The following is a 21,493-nucleotide window of genomic DNA, read 5'->3' on the forward strand; positions in this document are numbered from 1 at the left end:
AACCTAAAACTAGAATGCAAAAATATACTCAATTTATTTGTGACAATGATGGAGAAACAATTCAATATAGAAAGGATAGACTTTTCAACAGATGGTTCTGTAACAACCAGATAACCATAGGCAAAAAATAAAGGACTTTGATCTAAGCACCATACCTTATACAAAAGTTAACTCAAAATAACTTGTGGATTTAAGTTTAAAATGTAAAACTATAAAACATACAGAAAAAAATAGAGAAAATTTTGGGAACATGGGTCTAGGCAGAGTTGTTAGAGTTGACACCAACAGCATAATCCATAAAAAGGAAAAATTGATAATATGGATCTCATTAGCATTAAAAAATTTTGCTTTCCAGAAAATCCTCTGAGGAGGATGAAAAGACAAGCTATAGAGTAGGAAAAAATATTTGCAAGGAACATATTTGACAAAGGACAATTATTTAGAATGTATAAAGAGCTCTTAAAATCAACAGTAAAAAAATTTGCAAACAATTCAATTAAAACTAAGCAAAAGACAGAAATATATATTTTGCTGAAAAATACACAGATGGCAAATAAACACAGAAAAATATGTTTAACAAAATTAGTCATTAGAGAATGCAAATTAAAACCACAATGACATGTCACTATATGCTATAAGAATGGCTAACACAAAAAAATCGTGATAATTCCAAATGCTGGTGAGGATTCTGTAAAGCTAGATAACTTATAATTTACTGGTGGGATATAAAATGGTACAGCCACTCTAGAAAAACAGTTGACAGCTTCTCCCAAAACTAAACATACATCTTTCATACAACCCAGCAATAGTACTCTTGTGTATTTATCCTAAAGAAATGAAAAATTTTGTTCACACAGTAACCTGTACTTGAATTTTTACAGAAGCTTTATTTATACTAGTCAAAAATTGGAACCAATCCAGATGTCCTTTAGTGGGTAAATGTTTAATCAAAGTGTGGTAATATTCAGCAATTAAAAGGAATAAACTATTGATACATGCAACAGCATGGATGAATCTGAACATAATTTTACTGAGTAAACTAAGACAGTCTTGAAAGGTTCCATTGCCTGGTTGCTTTTATATGACATTCTTGAATTGATAAATCATAGAGGAGAATGGATTAGTGGTTGACAAGGGACAGGGAGGGGGAGGGAAGGAGAGAGCTGGACTTTGTGGTGGGAATCTTCTGTTTACCTTGATAGTGGTCACACAAATTTACATTTATGATACAACTAGACAGAACTAAGTATAACACACAAACATGAATGTATGTAAAACTGGTGAAATCTGAATAAGGTGGGTGGATTGTATCGAGGTAAATTTCCTGGTCGTGATATTGTACTGTAACATGCAAGATGTTATCTTTGGCGGAACCTAGTTGATAATATAAGGAATCATCTCTATTACGTTTCACAACTCTGTGGGAATCTGTAATTATCTCAAAATAGTTTTAAAAAATCACTCAAGGTGCAAAATAAGGATTGGGAAAGAGGGTGGAATATACAGGAATTACTGGATGAGTGTGTGTCTTTCTGGGGGGAAACTGGTGAAGAACAGAACACAATCTGTGTCCACCATGAGGCTTCTTCCTGGGGCTTTCATCAGAAGATAAAATGGAGGAATAGACAATAGTGGAGAAGGGGTGGTTAATTCAATTTTGATCTTTATTTTCCAGCACCAAGCAGAATATGTTAAATGAGAATATGAGAAGGAAGAACAGGAACCTGGGGCAACGGAAGCATATAGAGTGTTATGCTGGATTTTGTGTACATAACATTATTTCAATGCAGGAATGAGTATTAAAAAATCAGGGTCACCAGCATATCATGACAAGGGGACTCCTGAACTTAGTGGCAAAAGTCAACATAAAAAAAATCTGTGAGAATTTCAAATACAGGCTGGATATAATGATATAAATTTCCACTGTGCATTAAAGTAAAAAGAAATTGATATTGAGTACCCTCTGTGTATGCTGACTTCCACATCAGTGTTCAGAAGAATTTTCCTTTTACTCTTCACAGTAAGGAGTAAAAAGTTTTATCATCCATAATTTCTAAAAAAAGGTAAAGTAATTTGCCAATGGAAACATAGTCTGAGTAATTTCTTGGGCTAGAATGTGAATCTAGATGTGTTTAACTTCTAAGCCCACATTCTTTCCACTCTATCAAGAAGCTTGCAGAGAGTGAGGGAGAGCAGATCATAAAACCTTAAAATCGAAGACTTTATATTCTTGCTTATCTAGGGGTTTTTGTGCAGTTAAACCCCTAAGTTTATATTTGTGTTAGGTTTCCTGCAGGGAAGTTTTAAAGGCTCTATTTAGGTCACTTGCCCCATCTCTACAGGATGGCACACCACTTTGGCATCAATTGAATATTCATGGCTCTCCACTCTCTGGATGCACCTGTTATGATGGTACCTTACTGTTCAGATTAGGAAAGGGTTAATTTTTTACAGTAATAATTAAATAGTCCCCTTATTTCTTTTTCTTTTCCAGTTAAAGTGTTTGTTTTTCAGGTATGCAGGTTATTGTTACAAGCATCTTTCAATTCAAGTAATACAAACAGATAAACAGCAGGTGTCTTCAGTTCTATTTCTAAACTTACATGGTGCATTAGCCCCGACTTTATTAACTACTAACATGGGATTCCCTAAACCTCTACAGCAGTAAACAAGTAAATTAAAAAATACCTTTCCATCTCTACAGAAAATCCTGTACATCGTGAGGTTCGTTTTTCTCCTTCTCTGGTCATTTACTGTATACTCTGTTTTTTCAGTTCCTATCTTTTATCGAGGTATTACATTTCAGACTTTTAAGGTTAACCCATCCTGTCTAAGGTCTCTAAAGCCTGAAAGTCAATTCAAGAATACATCACAGTCCACTTCCTTTACAAACCAAGTGAACAGTCAAACAAAGCCTGAAAAAGGTCATTTCAGACAGAAGTTAGCCTTCGCTCCTTAAACAACACAGATGAAGCTTCAGTATTTCCTATGGCCTTCATTATTACTATTATTATTAATGTCATTATTACTATTCAGTAATCTAAATTTAATTTTAAGAGGTATTTCAACGGGAAACTCCACATCTCATTCCTGCATCAAAATGCAGGCTCAAGCCTAAGTAGTTACTCTCATATAAATCCTCTAAAGGTGGGTGGGGTGTGGGGGATTTGAGGATATTTATGTGATAGATCTCTCGGGTCAGTTTGTTGATCCTTCACCTTTCTAAAGCATCCGAACCTTCGGTGTAGATTTAACTTCTCTCCACTCACGCCATCTAGTGGCTATAAAGGTAACTGGTTGGTTTTTAGGAAGATTCTTAATGACTGGGGGGCGGGGTACACGAAAAACAAAACGGTTGGCCGCGACAGTTACCTAGTCTCACATCATATCACTTACGCCTCACACTGACACCTTTAACTACTTTAACCATTTTAGATATGCGCAGATATGGCAGAGAGAGTGAAGGGGACGCTCACACAGACACTTACGTCTCTAGATGCTGACATTCAGAAAAGGGATCTAAATCCTTCCTGTCATTCTCAGAGGACGCGAAAAGGAGTTGCGGCGAGACCTGGAGCAAGGAGACTGCCTGACTTTTCGGCAAGTTGGCTAGATGACATATTAACGCCTGCAACGTTAACATCTGGTTTGCACAAATAAAGAGACGGAAATGCAACTTAAAAATTCCGCCGCGGGGTTTTGCAGGTCTTGTCACCCAGTAGCCCCCAGAAGACAACCAATTCCTGCGCGTTCCGCTCGGCTCACCCTCCTTCCCAGCCTCTCTCTCTGTTTCCCTTTTTTCCCACGCTCGCGTTGAACCAGGTCCCAGGGAGGCGGAAGCCAGGCACCGGTGCCCGCGCTCCTCTCCTTCATCGAACCGCCGCAGCCGAGCGCGTGAAGCTTCCCTTTGTTCCACCAGGCTCGCTCTCCTCCCCGGCAGATCCACCTGGACGCTCTCCTTCGGTGACATTTTGCGCCGGGGCTGGTGGGTGGCTGGGGTGGAGCGCAGGAGCCCGAGGGGGCGGGGTGGGAGAAAGGTCAAGCAGAGGGAAAGGCAGGAGACGCCTCTCAGAACCTGCGTGGCGGGGCGTGCGCGGTTATTTATTTATTTTCTCCTTATTTATTGATCGCACGAGCAGAGCGGCGCGGGGAGCCCGGGGCGATGCAGGACCACCCACCGGCGGGGAAGCAGCGAGTCGCCCTCCCGCGCCCCCGCGCAGCCGAGCGCCTCCTTCCTCCGTGCTCCGGCGCCTGCCCGCGCCCGCCCCGGCCCCGGCCCCGCGGCGCCGCCGCCGCCCGCCCGGCCGCCCCGCAGCCCCGCAGCCCCGCCGCCCCGCACCCCGCCGCCCGGACACGGGCGACAGCGGCGGCGCAGTAAGTTGGCAGGAGCGGGTCCCCTCCGCTGTCGCCGCCTCCGCACCTTTTGAACTTGTTGCTGCAGCTCGGCTCGCCTGCGCCTGGCGTTTGGAAGGTGAAAAGGAGGAGAGAAGCACGGGGGGATGGGGGAAGGGGGAGAGCTCGCTTGAGCTGCATTTGTGCTCTGGGCGCCTGGGATTCGGCTGCTAGCGAGCTGCTCTCTCGGCTTTTTCCTTTCCGGGTGCACGACGAGGAGAAAGTCCATGCAACTCAGCCCCGGCGCGCACTTTGCCAGGTATGTACCGCGGGCGAGGCGCATTCTGCGCGGAGGCAGACGCTGCTGCCGCGGCGGCGGCGGCGGCGGCCGCCAGCTCCCGGGCTCCGTAACTGTCACGCTGCACCTGAGCTGAACTTGAAAAGAGAGTGAAGGGGCGATTGGCAGAACGCGTTCGGAAGACGCCAGGCGTGCCTGTAGACGACGGGGAGGCGGATCTGTACTAACGCCCCTCGGCTCCCGGTGCCCAGCGCGCAGCACCGCCATCCGTGACTTGGGCCGAAGGAGTAGAGGCGGTGACCGGACCCCTGAAGAGACGTGGGGCAGCGGCTGTGGCCGCATGCAGGAAGCTAAAACAACAGGTCGCCGTTCTGAGACTCGTTTGGCGGGAAGGGCCACTCGGAAAGGGAAGGTTTGGAAGAGCTAAGAGGGAGAGCGGAAGGGTTCCCTGATTCATCAGAAGAATACCACTGAGTGACTGTCCTTCGTTTTCTCTCTGCGAACGACGCATACTGACCCCACATTATCCAGACTGTGCCGGGGGAGAAATCAAAGACACCTGTTTGAAGAAATCGCTGCATCTAAAGTCACCTGTGACTTATTGGTACCAGTGGAGACCTGGGCCGACAGCTGGGACAGGTTTGGTTAGACTCTGTTGGGCGTGATTGTTAGGACTTGTTTTGTTTTGCTTCCCCCTCTGTTACTTCAGATACCTGTGTTTGAGGGTCACTTGCCCTACTGAGAACGGTGACTTCACCAGGAGCGCTACCTGGGACTAACAGCAGTACCCCCGGACCACCTTTCTCAGTAGTTTTTCTTTTGAAGAGAGGTAGTGGGTGATTGTGGCTACTTTGACTCACTGTAGAGGCCTGACTGCCCTTCTCGCCTACACTTCCAGGAACCATGGCGGCGGGGGTAGCAGCGTGGCTGCCCTTTGCAAGGGCAGCAGCCATTGGGTGGATGCCTGTGGCCTCCGGGCCCATGCCAGCACCCCCAAGGCAGGAGAGGAAAAGGACTCAAGATGCTCTAATTGTGCTCAATGTGAGTGGCACCCGTTTCCAGACGTGGCAGGACACCCTGGAACGTTATCCGGACACTCTGCTGGGCAGTTCTGAGAGGGACTTCTTCTACCATCCAGAAACTCAGCAGTATTTTTTTGACCGTGACCCAGACATCTTCCGCCACATCCTGAATTTCTACCGCACTGGGAAGCTCCACTATCCTCGCCACGAGTGCATCTCTGCTTATGACGAAGAACTGGCTTTCTTTGGCCTCATCCCTGAAATTATTGGAGACTGCTGTTACGAGGAGTACAAGGACCGCCGGCGAGAGAACGCGGAGCGCCTGCAGGACGACGCCGACACTGACAACACCGGGGAGAGCGCGCTGCCCACCATGACCGCGCGGCAGAGGGTCTGGCGGGCATTTGAGAACCCCCATACCAGCACGATGGCCCTGGTGTTCTACTATGTTACCGGGTTCTTCATCGCCGTCTCCGTCATCGCTAACGTGGTAGAAACAGTGCCCTGCGGGTCTAGCCCAGGTCACATTAAAGAGCTGCCCTGTGGGGAGCGCTATGCAGTGGCCTTCTTTTGCTTGGACACAGCCTGCGTCATGATCTTCACAGTTGAGTACCTGCTTCGCCTGGCTGCAGCCCCCAGTCGTTACCGTTTTGTACGTAGTGTCATGAGTATCATCGACGTGGTGGCCATCCTACCTTATTACATTGGGCTAGTGATGACGGACAACGAGGACGTCAGCGGAGCGTTTGTCACCCTCCGCGTGTTCCGGGTCTTCCGGATCTTTAAGTTTTCCCGCCACTCTCAAGGCCTGCGCATCCTGGGGTACACACTGAAGAGTTGTGCCTCAGAGTTGGGCTTCTTGCTCTTCTCGCTCACCATGGCTATCATCATTTTCGCTACAGTTATGTTCTATGCGGAGAAGGGGTCTTCTGCCAGCAAGTTCACCAGCATTCCCGCAGCCTTCTGGTATACCATCGTCACCATGACAACACTAGGGTAGGTGCCATCAAGGGAAATGGGATAGAGGTTGGATCCTATATGAGGGGATAGTGGACCCATTAGGGTTATGTAGTAATTCAAAGGAAATGTATTTTCTCTTTCCAGATGGATTTAGGAAGGCATTATCTAAATGGTTTTGAAGAATCTTTTGATCTATTAAATGGGTATGGTAGAGAAACTGAAGTACGTAGGGAGTTGTGTTGCTGGCAGATGCTGAGTATTGATGCCTGAAAGTTATAAACAAAGCTGAAAATTTCTGCATGTAGGAAAAGGTCATCAAAATTGTATGTATGAATACATAAAAATATGATAATGAAAACAAAATTTGTACCCAAATAAATGTATGAATATACACAATATCAATTGAAATGCCCAGCAAGTGTTTCAGTGTATTCAAATGAAGTTTCCATATGTATTTGAAATGTTATTTTCATATGTATAGATACTTTTGGCATATGTTTTCCTTCTAAGAGTCATCATTCTTATTTTACAACATCATAAAACATAGATTATAGATATCAATATAAAAGGATTTTTATCCTTTGATAAAATAATTCATATGTGCATATTCATATCCATATATATGCATTCTCATAATGGCTGATAAGGTTATGCAGTGTTAGAATATCAGGGCTGAATCTGATCAATCATCCAGAATGCAGTGGAATGATATTTGCAGGATATTTAAGACTCTAGATTCATAGTTTCACAAAAAGAAGAAAATGACTGTTATGTACACATTTTTGAGAAACTACAAATCCCGTCAGGCAATAGGCCCATGAACATTAAATATGCGTGAAAGGTTACAACAATATCTAGTGAGATTGATGGTCACCAAGAGGTGGTTGCATTATAGAATTTTGTGCATTTTAATTTCCTTCTAGAAGTCTTCTGTGCATTCTTGTATTTGGGATAACGGTGTTTTACAACCAAAGGGGCATACTCTGAATTAATGTTTTTTTTTAAATAAATTTTAAGCTAGAATTAAGATTTTTTTTAGATGGTATAAAAAAAGAAAAAGTGTGAAATGATTATTAACGTTAAACTGCAGAAAAGTAGCAGAATGTACATATTAGAGAATCTACTAAAATAAAATGGTTAGAGCCTTTTACTTTTATGAGTTCTTTGGTCAGCCAAGTAGTGATAGTGCCCTTTCTTCAGCTTTAAGATGCTTTTCTTGAACAGCTGATCAGTGCAGTAAGGTTTTGGTGATGGTTGTAAGAAAAGTTATTCCCAAGGCTACTTTTCAGTTTTGTGTTTCCGGCTAATTTAATTGCCGCCTTTAAGTGACAGTGTGGTTAAAGTCAACTTAATTTTACTAGACATATTGTGTTGAATAGAATTTCTCATGCTATCATATGGCCAACTAATGGAATATTTTAAATGTGAAGAATTGTTTTGGCTAAGTTAATTAAGAAATCATGCTATAGGAAAATACAGGAACTTAAGATTTTGATTCAGTCTCATATAATTTTTGAAGACCTACTAGAGCATTTTCAAAAATGAATTGGTGAAGATCCATATCCTACTGCTTTTATTTCCTGTGGTGATTTTGTGACAAATTTTAAAGAAGGTGCAGAATGCCTTAGCAGTGTAGGTGTGTATTTCTTATCAAAGAGGGTTTTATACATATGTTTTTATGGTCTTGTTGCCTTTTTGTCATTTGAAATCTCTATTAAGGACAATCTGATAGATGTGTATCACCATTAGGACCTCAAAGCAGAAATAAATATGAATAAAAAGAGAACTGTGGTAAGAGGAAATAAAGGGAACAATATTAAAAGGAAATATATTTTTAAAAATTTGGTGTCTATGGCAGTGTTTTTCATCAAGTGTCAGTGAGTCATTTTAATACTATATACTGTCTCTATGACTGAATAAAGGTATTATTATAATGATGAGGTGCTAATTTCATTTGGCTAGAAGTTCTTTTCTAAAAGGTGAAGTTAGTATTATTTTAAAATGTGTCTCCTGAAATGACTTTCAAATTTTTATTTTAATTTGAAATTTATATTTGTTTTCAGGAAAAAAATGAGGATATGTTAACCATTAATGTCTTTTTTATTATATAAATAAAATGCTTATAAGCATCTACTTTTTGACATGACTTAAGAAATTGAATCATAACACCTGAGTAAAATTTTTGAACTGGACTTAGCTCATGTGTTCTGTATGTTACAGGATTAGAACAATTAAATATACTCACTTTCTCTGAATTTGAAAACAGAGTAAGAGTTATTTTTAAGACAAGTTTCACTGAAGTTGAAAATTTTAATTTTCGGGAAATTAAGCTAATTAATGATCCTGATGGAACATAGTAATCATACTTCTAAGATGTAGAAATGTTGATGCAATCAAAATACAATCCATTTATTGGAAAATGTGTATGAACATTTAACAAAGCATCTGCTTTGTAATATAGAAAAGTTTCTTAGAAAAATATCTTCAGTTTCTCAACAAAATATATTTATGATGTGTTACTTTCCTAGAGAAATTGATTTTTTTTTTAAATCCTGCCTTTTTGGTGTCTTTGGTTGTATTGTGACTCAACAGCTTTATTTAAGAACAGAAAACATCCAACAAAAGACATTGCCTGAAATTATTCTTTACTCTGTAGTTTTATGCTTATAAGCTGAAGTATAAAGTATAAACTTTCTGGAAAATACGTGGTAGTTGGAGCTAATATCAAGCTGTGTCAATAGATGACCAAGATTCCCACTACAATTTTTGAGCTCTTTTTTACATGGCTATTATTTTTAATGGAGCTAGTGTTCATCAATTAGAAGGGAAAATGTCATCCTCAACAGTGGTTAACAATAGTTCCAGCTCATACAAACAATATCTGCACAAGAAGAAATAACAAAGAGCTTTGTATTTCAAGGCTGGCAGAATTACTTGCTACCTCTCAGGTCATTTTAGGCAATATTCAGTTGTTTTTTTGGTCTGGAGAAATGAGTGGGTCCATCTTAGAACTATTGTGTATTCATCTAATCATTTTTGTACTCCCTGAAATATCAAATATGTCATTACACAATAACATTGCCATGCTTGTTATATAAGTAATTATTTAATTTGCCTGTAAAACAAGTACTCTAAAATATAATTTGAAGCCTACCCATTTCCTGTTAATTAAAGTAGGAAACATCAAAAGCACAATGTTGAAAAACATCAGTGAAAGGAAGAATGTCATTTTTTGAAACAGCTTTAGATTGAATGACCATACATGTCAGTTCTTCCATTCCATCCTTTCTTTCTGCGCATGTGTATTGACCTGCTCTGGGTGGGCCTTGAGTGCCCTTTTACTCCCCACCCAACCTCCTCTCCCTTCTGTAAACTCCATTTACTGCTTGAAACTGCCTTGGGAAAATAAAAACCTTTAGACTCCTCTTTTGACCTTTGGGAGAGAGCTTCCAGTTGTTATTTTATATTCAGGTGGTATACTCAAATGTTGCCCAATGTAGGAAATTTTCAAATATTTACCAACAATTAAAAATGATTTTGTAAAAATATATTTAACAAGGTCCAGCTTCCCTTTACCATTGTACATCAGATTCATGACTTCTGAATTGGAAGTGGTAGCAGGTGACCCATTAAATAATTGGAGGAACTGTTATGGTAGGCGGTTATCTGCATTCTTGGTCATGATGCTAACCATTTAGACCCTTTTTTAAAAATAGAGATCATATTACTTATGACATAAAACTTAAGAACTTGAGGTTTGTCTTTCTTGTCATCTATACCACTTCTTTAATTTTAAAACAAAATTGTTCTCATCAAAGTTTTCAGAATGAAAAAGAAATCTGCTACTTGACATTTCTGTAAAGTTCATATTTAAAATGAAACTTTATGACTTTAGCTACATAAATCATATTCTGAATTTTGAACAAATCTAGGAACATCAAAATTCATTTGTAGGGACCACTCATCAGAAACAAATCAACAAATATGGTAGAAATTACATCCATGCTCCCAGAAAACTTAGTATAGTTGTGTGTTTGCAAAGAATCTCAAACTTAGTTCTATAATATTTCAATTTTAATAGGTTTTGTAAGTTACTATTTTAAGAAACAAAAATCAAAATAGTTTTTCTTTCATTTTTCCTAATTTATTAGGGAAATTCCTCTTTTTTTAGAGTGGCGTAATTAGAGAAGAAATGTATACACATACACACACAGTATGTCATACAAGTATGTTATATATCATATACAACATGAATACATTAAGTATGTTATATATGTTATAAAACATGCATGCAATATTAATCTGTAACCTATATATGGTTTTCATAATATATCTTTATTTCCTTATATATATATATGTGTGTGTGTGTATATATATATATATATATAAAATACATTTTTCAAAAGAAGAATGAACTTTTAAATATCTTCCTGCCATCATAGCTATTCTGACTGCATAGCTTTGGGAAATGTTGGGAGTATATCTTGAAGAATCATTTATGTAGAGAGTTTAGGATTCCCCAGCTATTACTGAAAATGGATGGAATTATTTTCTGTTGTATCTGTACATAAATATCACTAAGGTGTTAATCCAGTACATCTTTACAAAGTGGGAAGTACAAATATTAATCTTTCTAATGAAGAGCCATGCTTTGAGCTGTACTCATTTTTATTTTGACATACTGCAATATATTTTTACAAAGTTCTTTATAGAGCATGTTAATTGGTGGAAGTAGAAAATGAACTTGTAAAGAAATGTAGAAAAACGTGATATGTATTCCTCTTTTAGCATTACAGGTAACTAAATCTTAAGGTCTTCATTTTATTTTAGTTCTCATTTGAATTAGAGACAATATTTGACATGACATATGTATTTTTTTAAATGTCTATTTACTTAGCATTTTATTTTATTTTACAAGTGTTTACCTGGTTGCCAGACAGAGGTATGTCGGGAAGAGAGAGTGTGTGTTCTCTCAGCACAGTATCTTGGGGAAGGGACCATTTTCTAATTCTCAGTGGGCCTGTTAGGGCTGTTTTCTTTTCAGAACTTCCCTTTAGACTACGGTTGACTTTGTCTTACATTCACTTTATTTGTATAGTCACTTTATCATACATTTTGTATTTGTGTACATTTTCCTCTCAATTTTACTCATCTTTGAAAATGAGTTAATGAAGTTCAAATTTCTTGTTCCCTAATTTCAGAATTCCTTGTGGAAGGAAACTTAGCTGTTATTAACTTAAAATCCATCTTTTTGCACATGCAAGATATTTGTGTGCGTGTGTGTGTGTGTGTGTGTGTGTGTCTTATAGTTTACACAGTGAAATTGCAGCACTATTTTCTGAAATTTTTTTATTCTGGAGGCCTTAAGACATTTCTGAAGGTGCAATAATCACTATTTGATTATTGCTGCTGATGCCATGGGGATAATAAAAGGAATAAATTTACCCTTTATTCCATTAATGTAATGAATATCTCTCCTAGTTCTCTCTGTGACTCACATCGCATGCCTCAGGATCACTGCTAGCTCTGTGTTCATTCACACAGTAATGGGGTTTGTCATGATGGTGCCCAGCTGATAGACCACAACCACGTGTCCTTATTCAGTGAACTTACTCAGTGAATTTGGGAGCAAACCACATCATTGCGAGCATTTTGCCTGGCCTCATGGAAAGGAAAGTAAATCAATTATTTTGCCTGAATTATCTGAAAAAAAAGTTGGCCTCTGGGTTGTTAAAACTATTTTAACTGGTCTTTCATTGAAAGAATAGGAATAGTAAAAAGAACATTGACTGAAAAGGAAGTTTTTTCCTTCAGAGCTGTAATAATGATTCCACTCTGCTTTTCCCCCCACTCTCCATATGTCTTGTTTTCTGAATAACTGGCTTCAGCAACTGGATTTGGCAGTGTGGGGTTCAGTTGGACTGAAAAGGAACCTGGGGTGAAATGCCGTCTCCACATTTCTGTGCCTGTTTATACTGCCCCTTGCTTTGGAAGATCCAGTGGAATTTCTGCCCTTCAGTTTTCTCCTTTGAGAGCCAGCCTCTGCTTTGACCTTCTGCCTCTCAACCTTCCAACCCTGTATCTCTATAGAAGGAATAACAATCGACATTAATAAGTGCTACTTTCTATTTAATTTTTGGTGTTACTTCCTGCTTCTTAACTAGAATTGAAAGGCTTTTGAGGTTTGGGTCTAACCTTTTGGAGACCTATTACCTACTAGTTCAAGTGCTCAAATGTAGAAATTCTATTTTAATGTGTTCTGATCATGGTGTGAGATGGTCACCTGGAGATATCACCATCATGAGCTCCTTAGCCATGGAACAGAGCCATCACAACATTAGCAATCATCTACTAACCTAAACTTTTGCTTTATTCAGTGTAAGAAAATTGAAATTTGTTATTTGAACATTTTGTCTTTGAATGTACTACAGTCTACCCTTGTTATTTTTCCTTTTGAACTAGGAAGGGTTCTGAGACTTCTCCACTCTTTGATCTGTAACTAATTTGTCTGCAAAAGTTAGAATTAATGGCTACTGATGGCTATTTCCTTAATCAGTTTGCTTTCTGGTAAGGGCTGAGTAAACAGCAGATGCCTCTGAGAAGCATACAGAGATATCTTATAATGTATATGAATCAGCACAGAAATGTAATGCCTTCTCTTTCAAGCTCAGTTCCCTTCTAAATATAAGCACCCCAAGATAGTTGATGACACTCTGTCACTGGAAAATGTTCTATCTCTTACCCACTAAACACTAGCTGGCACTTATTTTTATTCATCTAGGTGCATTCATTTATGCATAAAATGGCATTATTTAAAAATAGTGAGCTATTACCTGTAAATGATATATAAGATAAATGTAATCTCTGTCAGGAAGAAGTTTCCATTCTAAGTGATTAAAAAGGAGATATATAAGATGTACATATACATGTAGATACTTATCTTGGCATGGTGCAATGCCTTTTACTTTTTTGACAAGTTTCTTATGTAAAGAAGATCCAAATCATAAAAAAGAGTGGGAAGAATAGGGAGTGATTATCAGAAATTAATAATGAGAAAAAAATACATTGAAAGAGTAGGATGACGTTGGAATAATGTCAATTAGAATGGGAAGGTTTTGTTCTAAAAGTAAAGATCTTGTGTTTTTGCTTTTGGGTGGACCTGATTCTTCCATCTGCTTCATTTTCTTCATTTTTAAGAATAACAGTAATAGTGTTTTTGGAAACCCAAAGTTTTATCAGTAGCATATACTCTCAGGAAATCAAAATGTAAATCAGAGTTCAATTCAATTCAGTAGTTGATGATTTACTACTTGTCATCGACTACAGCAGTAAACATAACTGTCAACTTTCTGATCTTGAAAACCATGGATGCCAGTGGGAGAGGCAGAAAGTAAGCACATACATATATAATATAGTTCCACGTAATGGTGGGTGCTACAGACAGAATGAATGAGGGTAAAAAGTGCATTATTTTGGATAGGGGACAGGCAAGGCCTTTTCATGGGGAATATTTGAACTGATTGCTAACTAAAAGAATTTTCAATGACTCCTGTGAATATCTAGATGATGAACTTTAGAGGAGCAGAGAAAAGATATACAAATAAATCAGGGTGGGAGGAGGCTTGGTTTATTCCACCTAAAACTACAATTGAAGCAAAGGGATGGAGGGACTTAGCAGCAAATGTTATCAAAAAGACATTATAAGACCCTTGTAAGCATATGAGCATGTTAAGGATAGGATGTGATTACTGGATTAAAATGAGCATAAGCTTTGAAACATTAAAAATTTTTAAATGGCCATTTTAACATTAATTTGTTCCCATATATAAATCTCCATTCTTTATTAGATTCATTATATTTACCTTTATTTAAAATTTATGCCCAATTATTCATGAGCTATTCCAGAAAAAAATGGAGTATTTTGTAAGACTACTTGGTTAAATTATTCCTGACAAAATGAAACTAGTTCAAATGAAAAAATGAATTCCATATTTTAGCTGAAAAGACAAAAGTGGTTCTCAATAGATATGGAGCTGTCTGGGAAATGACTAGGGATTATTGTTTATTTTGAATACAGATTTGCCGACTTTCAGTTGTCAATTCCATTGTGAGTGTTCAAAAATATAACATATGCTTTGGATTCTAATTAAAGATTTTTTTCATTCCTTTTTCTCTCACTTTGCAGTAGGTACATATATTCAACTTCAGGTGCCTTGTTATTTTTGTGAGTTTGAAAGAAAAAATGGCTTACATGTCTTGAAAATTGCCAGAGAATAGGTATTTTTAAACCCAAATTAAATTGGGGCCATGTGTGTAGCAGATGTATCGTGAAAAGTTACAGAGGCAGTGCTTTGTTAAGAATCACCATGCTGGAAAAGTAACACATAATCATGAATGGATAACTGGAAAGAATATGAGTTTATAAAAACAAGAATTGGATTAAAAGCATAAAAAATACAAAAAAATTATGTGTTCTTCTCAGATTAGCAACTTGTGAAAATAGTTCCTGAATCTAAGGGAAATCAGGGTGGCATCTCACTTTGGCATTTTTTCCATTAAAACAATTGCCCGCCAGATAATTCTGCATCTACCCAGTAGATCTATCCAGAGGCTTGATTTCTGATGGTACAGGCCAGAATTCATGAAGGCCGTCACAAAGGGAAAGTCCAGGTATTTCCTATCCTTTGCATGGGATGAAGTTGCTAATGACAATTATACTCTTACAATTACTAGCCTTTGTTTATTTTAAGTAGGGACCCCGTTTCCTTCCATCTTGCTACAGAAATTGAAGCTATCTAACTCTGTACCATTTTAATACACTTTGGAAGACATCCTTATATATATTGTTTTAGATAACATTTTGGAACTTGTGAAAATGTTTCCTGTTATCAAATGTGTTTTTAATGGAAAAAAACATATATTTGTATTATTAAATTAAATCAACCCAATAACTATACTACACTACATTAACCCACTACGCTAGACATTTTATTGGGTCAGAAAAGTATGTGCCATATGGACTGTCCCTAATGTCTGATTTTCTGCTTCAGTCTTAAGGTTAATGTCATGGAATTTTGATATGCAGGGATCTCTCAAAATCATCTTGTAAAAACTTCTAAGTTTACACTTGAAGAAACTAGGAAACAAAATCACAGAACTAGTTAGTAGAAGAATATAAGCTTCATTTCCTTTGAAGTCTAATACTCTTTAGAACACAATTCACTAGAATTCTTTTCTCTGGATTTCTGTCTCTAATGTATACCAATTCCCATCATTAACTAAAATATAATAAACAAAACAGAGCAACAAAACCAAGTAGTATACATGCAGACCTAAAAAGGCCTATAGATGATTGTGGAGTTATGGAGTAGCCTCATAATATAATTAAAATTCTGATAATATCTTCATATTATATATATTTATGTATATAGCTAGATTGTTGATTCATAGTTCACCATTATATGATATAGCATATAATTATAGTAATAGTAATATAAAAAATTAGTAATGTAAATAAACTAGTACTGTAGATAAACAAATTCATGTAGTAAGTCTCAATTAGTTATTTTTCCTTTGGTCATCTGTTACTTGTTATATCTTGTTGAAACTAAAGAAAATTCATTATGAAATTGAAGTTTCAGCTCTGGATTTAGACAACTATCTAAATTATGATTTGCTGATTTAATATCAACAGTGTTGAAAGCAGGCTGTAGAATCATCATCAGATTAGTTTGACTTGTTTTGGTCCAAGGAACAGAAATTCAAAATTTTGGACTATCAGATACATTCATAATTTGCTCCAAAAAATACCATGGTATGTTTTCTTTATCAGATGTAAAGATATGTTAAGATTCAAATGAAAGGATATTTTAAAATATTCTTCAGTTAAACATTGTAACAAGGAATATATTTTGAGGTGGTATTCTCAAACTTATTTAAACAGTGTACTTCTACTTTGAAAAACATAAAATGCCATTTTAATCCCTGAAATTACTGAGAAAAACAACTCCTATAATTCTCTTCAATTTTTTTACAAGTTAATATTCTGGAAAATTAGGAAGTAAGCAGATACTTCTAACACTTTAGGATAAATCTTCAAGATGAAGCTAACTTTATAAATTACAAGGAAGGATCTTACATTTCAGTAGAATGTATTTAAAGGAGCCAAGCCTTTGATACTAAGAGCTTTAAGAGCTAAACCAAGATAAACTGCTTTTGTTTTACTCCAGGTGCACAGAATTTAACTTATTATCCTTTTTCAATGACACACTTCTGTCATTCACCCATTCGTAACCCTCTTTATCATTTTATTTATTTAATTTTAATATGCAATATAAACAGGTGAATTTGCCCCCAAACTAAAGCTGTATCATTGATATTAACCTACATTTTACCTACCTCTTCTTCCCATTGAGTCCACTATCTTTCCTGCTGGAGATAGCCATTATCCTCTATCCTGTATTTATCATTCTTAAAACTGTATTTTTAATTGTGAGATTTTGTTAATTTTATAAAAGGATATCATGTTGCATGCAATTTCTCAGGCTCTTACATATAATACTATGTCAGCAACTTTCATCCATATTGTTGCCATGCATTATCATTCATTTTTGGGTTACTATATAATCTCTCATTCCATTATTACTTAACCATGCTCTTGATGATGGCACTCATGTTCATTCTAGCTTTTTTTGGAGAGTATTAATTAATATGTAAATTATTGACGTGTGCAAGTGTCTTTCCTGTTTTACATAACATGGAGTAAAATTGGTGGGTCGTAAGTATAAATGTTCAACTTCTGGAGAGAAAGCCAAATTTTTCATAATTTGCTACATTAATTGACTCTACCATTAGCCACAAATAAATAAATCACAGTTCAAAAAAGATGATTTCTATGAGACAGTGGGATGCAATGGGAAGAGGAATTGCATATGTTTAGATGTAGGTTACTATGAAAAAAATTAAGAATGTTTTCCCACTGGTATTGCTTTACCTTGATCTTTTTTAAATGAGAAATTAACATAATTGTAATATCCATAACATGCATTTTATTCAACTCCATGACTTGTAGTCAGGTTTTCTTTTATTTTTCAACCTGAAAAATTTACTCTGTTAAACATCATGTTTATATTTTCATGTGTGAAATATTAACCTCAACTATATGTTTGAACTCAAGCCAATAATACGAAAACATCAGACCTCAAGATATTGCACAAGGCTTTGGTTTACTGATCCTAGTGAAATTAGGAATGAGGATTGAAGTTGATATTCAATTGGTTTTCTGATACTATTTTATAAAATGTTACATATAACTTTTTGCAAAGATGTACAACCAAGAAAATATTCACATCCTCTCCATTCACATTGACTGGTTTATCATATAAACAGCATAAAAAATTATACTAATTTCAAGGCATTTCCTAGGCATTCAGAAGGGGATACATTACTGTGAAATAAGACATGAATAAATGTCAAGAGAAAATTACTTCCACTTCAGGAAATTATTAATTATGGAAATAAAAATGAGTATTATTTCCAATCCTTCAGAGATACCCTTGCAATTTTTTTAAATGTTTGCAATAAGAAGCAATTGTCTTGAAAAGCATAATTAACTTATAGTATATATATGTTGATCTGTTGTCTTTTTAAAAAATGGAGCATTTGTACTTTTGACTTCAAAAATTATATGAATTTGATACAAAATGTCAAAAGGAAACAGGAAATATTGTAATAAAAAGAAAAATAATATAATACAGAAAATAGCTATAAACTCTTCCTTATGGAAATAAGGCACTTTTTAAATTTGGATTGGCGTGGTTGTAGAGTATTGATAAGTAGAGTGCCAGTGATTTCACAAAAAATTTTCTTATTTTTCCTATAATGAGTCCAGATATCTTTGTAATCACCTAAGTGAAAAGTAAAGTTTATTTTTTCAAAAACAATTAGAAGAAGACATGTTTTTTTCAGTCAAGTAGCAAATTTTGGCAATATATTCTGAAGTATATACTTTAAGCCAAACTTTGAGTAAAGAAATCACTTTATAGGCTTTACACATTCCTTTTGCTTCTGTCTCCTGGTTTCTCACATTATTCAGTGCCCACTTTCGGGATCTATACCTATTGTCTTAAATATTACTAAAATATGTGTGAATGTATAGTCAAATATGTGTGAGACACAAACTCATAATATATCTATACAAAATGTATGGTTATGTAAGTATGCACACATACGTTGATATACATAATTGTCTTAAATATTACTCAATACATTGATATACACATACCCTCTCTTCTATTTTTCTGGGAGGACACACAATTAACTGTTGGTGATAATACTTTTTTAAGAAGTCTGGGCATGTGGGAAATAGAAAGAACCATTTTATATTCCATTTTATACCTTTTTGTGTTAATTTTTTTTCCATGAGCTTATAGAGTGTCTGTTAAAAGAGGGCTCTCTGGGGACATCTGGGGCCTTTTGTCTTCATATTTTTCTGTGTAAAAAAACCTTGCCAGATGTTATTTAAAAATAGATCCCTTCTCCTACAATAACCCTTTGATGATTCATTCAAACAGCTCTTAAATATACAGGCGGTAGATTACAGAAGGCCTGGGTTTCAACACCACCTCAGTGATGTTGGTCAAGTTGCTTTATCAAGTGAAATTCTTTTTTTGCCTGAGTTTCTCCATCTGTAAGAATAGGTGAACAATACCTACCTCAGAGGACTTTGGTGGAAATTAAACGTAAATATGTAAAGTTGCCAGAATGAAAGGTGGTATATGAGGGATTGCTGTTATTATTAAATCTGTGATGTTAAATATAGTGCATGTTCTTCTTGCATTAGAAAAAATAGTAAATTAGCAGGAGGAAACTTTGGGAGGTGATAGCTATGGCTATGGCCATGATAGTGGTGATGGTTTCATGGGTATATACTTATCCCCAAACTCATCGTGTCGTAGGCGTAAAGCATGTATAGCTTTAAGGAAAGGAAGAAAGAGAAGCAGAGAGAGAGGGGAGAGAGTGAGAGTGAAAAGAGAGAGAGTAAGGAAAGGAGGAGGGGAAGGACGGAATTTGTCATGTGGGTCTTTATAAGCAGGTTATCTACCCATGTAACAACAGTGTCTGCAACAATAGTTTCACAACATATTTGAACTATTTTTGATTTGGTCATATAGTATATAAACTTTTGTAATGCAAAGCACATAAAAATAATCTAAGAACACTAAGACATGTTCATAGGTTATATAAATGATTTAATCAAAATATATAACTTACAGATAATTACAAGATTCATATTGCAGAGATTAGCAAATTCTGAGTGATGTTCCTTAATGTAGATTGAAGACCACCAGAATTAGGATCACCCGGGGCATTTATTAAAAATGCAGATTCTTGGTACTATCTAAACAACTTCGATAGTCTCTGGAGGTGGGGAACCATCACAACTGCACTTTGATTTTTCACAACAAATTTTAAGAACTGCCGATTTGGAAGAATGTATTTAAACTTGTCTCTATTATTCTCCTGGGTTATTGGCCTTGAGCTGGAATTTTACAAGGTAAAAACAAACCACTTAAAGCAATGATCTATATAAAGTGCTAGCTTTCAATATTACTTAATGACTGTATAGAGAAAAAAACATAGAAATTTTGAATATAGGTATTAAACTGATTCTTTATTGGAAAAGCCCTAACCTATCCTGTGCTAAGTAATAAAGTTTCATGGATGATAAACACTAGTACTAGTATTCTGCAAAGCAACTTGCATAAGAAAGACACAACTGTTTCCTTTTCGGAATTCAGGATTGTGAGCTTTTAAAGTTACCGATTTCCTAACCCTGTCAGGGACAGGTGGATTGAGCATTCCTTAGTGGAGGCAAAAGTTAACTGACCAATTAATCATAATGAAAATAAAGAACATGGAGTCTTAGATCAGAGTCTCAGAAAGATAGAGTTTATGAGAAGCAAGATAGCACCATGTATGAAGAGTCTAAATCTCATAGACAAGAATTTTCTTTGGGTAAATATTTTTTTTCTCCTCTCTCCCTTTTTCTTCTATGTAAACAGAAAGTTGATTTGAAAGGATTTACTTTCCAAAAAGTATGATTTTTAATCACATAGGGATTTCAACTGTAAAGGACCTAAAGACAGAAAACAAATGACTGGTGAATTTTTACATTATAATTGAGCATAAGAGAAATTTTAAATCAAAGTCCACTGCATGGCTGATTTGATATACTTTCTTGTTCATCTTCATTTCAGTTGATTTAGAAGAATCTGTTTTATTGAAAATATGTACCTAAATTTAAACAAACAATTTGTTTCTAAGCACACATTGTACTTGTACTTCTGTTTATTTGTAGTATCCCTATCAGCCAAATAAGAAAAAAAAACCATAGATCTATAATGCCCTTTCTATAGCCTTGTTGTGTTTAAGGTGCTTCATATGCTTACTGACAAAAGTTCTCTCTTCAAAGAAACTCAGAGTTTAGCTGAAATCTCCCACATAGGTTTATAACAATGCTTAGAACATTGCCTTGTAGGTCATAGATGCTGAATAAAGATATTTTTTTCCTTTTCTTTGTAGAGGTGAAGGAAGGCCCCACCCATTTTAGGAACTTACACCACTCACAATATTTTCTAGCTACTTTTCTCCCAGCTATATGTCCTCTAACACACAAATATCTATATAGAGAAATGAAATTCCCCCAGATTCAAAGTCTCCAGTTCAATATACATTAAAAAAATTATATATGAAATAAATCTTTAGAGTTTGACACTTTTTTGATATGCTGATGGATTCCTCTGTAAAACTACTGATTCCTTGGAAAACTATTTTCCAAATCCATATTCATTTTCCTTACCTTCAAAAGAAATCCCATACA

The 21,493-nt window shown here is 36.6% G+C and overlaps 2 protein-coding genes across 2 annotated transcripts in view; one reads left to right on the forward strand and one right to left on the reverse strand.

Annotated features, from left to right (window-relative positions):
- Nucleotides 1-1,674: 1,674 nt before the first annotated feature.
- On the reverse strand, nt 1,675-4,972 carry LOC118922657 (uncharacterized). Its single transcript, XM_036905674.2, has 2 exons — nt 4,421-4,972; nt 1,675-4,075 (listed from the first exon to the last, which is right to left on the reverse strand). The coding sequence occupies exons 1-2, from the start codon at nt 4,970-4,972 to the stop codon at nt 3,485-3,487; spliced, it is 1,143 nt and encodes a 380-aa protein (XP_036761569.2). The 3' UTR covers nt 1,675-3,484.
- Nucleotides 4,973-4,988: 16 nt separating this feature from the next.
- KCND2 (potassium voltage-gated channel subfamily D member 2) overlaps nt 4,989-21,493 on the forward strand; it is a 508,032-nt gene continuing 491,527 nt past the window's right edge. The window contains exon 1 of the mRNA XM_036905673.2: nt 4,989-6,648. Coding sequence (XP_036761568.2) covers nt 5,534-6,648 — 1,115 coding nt within the window. The 5' untranslated portion in view covers nt 4,989-5,533. The remainder of the gene's footprint in view (nt 6,649-21,493) is intronic.

Source organism: Manis pentadactyla, chromosome 7 (assembly GCF_030020395.1).
Source record: "Manis pentadactyla isolate mManPen7 chromosome 7, mManPen7.hap1, whole genome shotgun sequence".
Classification (NCBI taxonomy): domain Eukaryota; kingdom Metazoa; phylum Chordata; class Mammalia; order Pholidota; family Manidae; genus Manis; species Manis pentadactyla.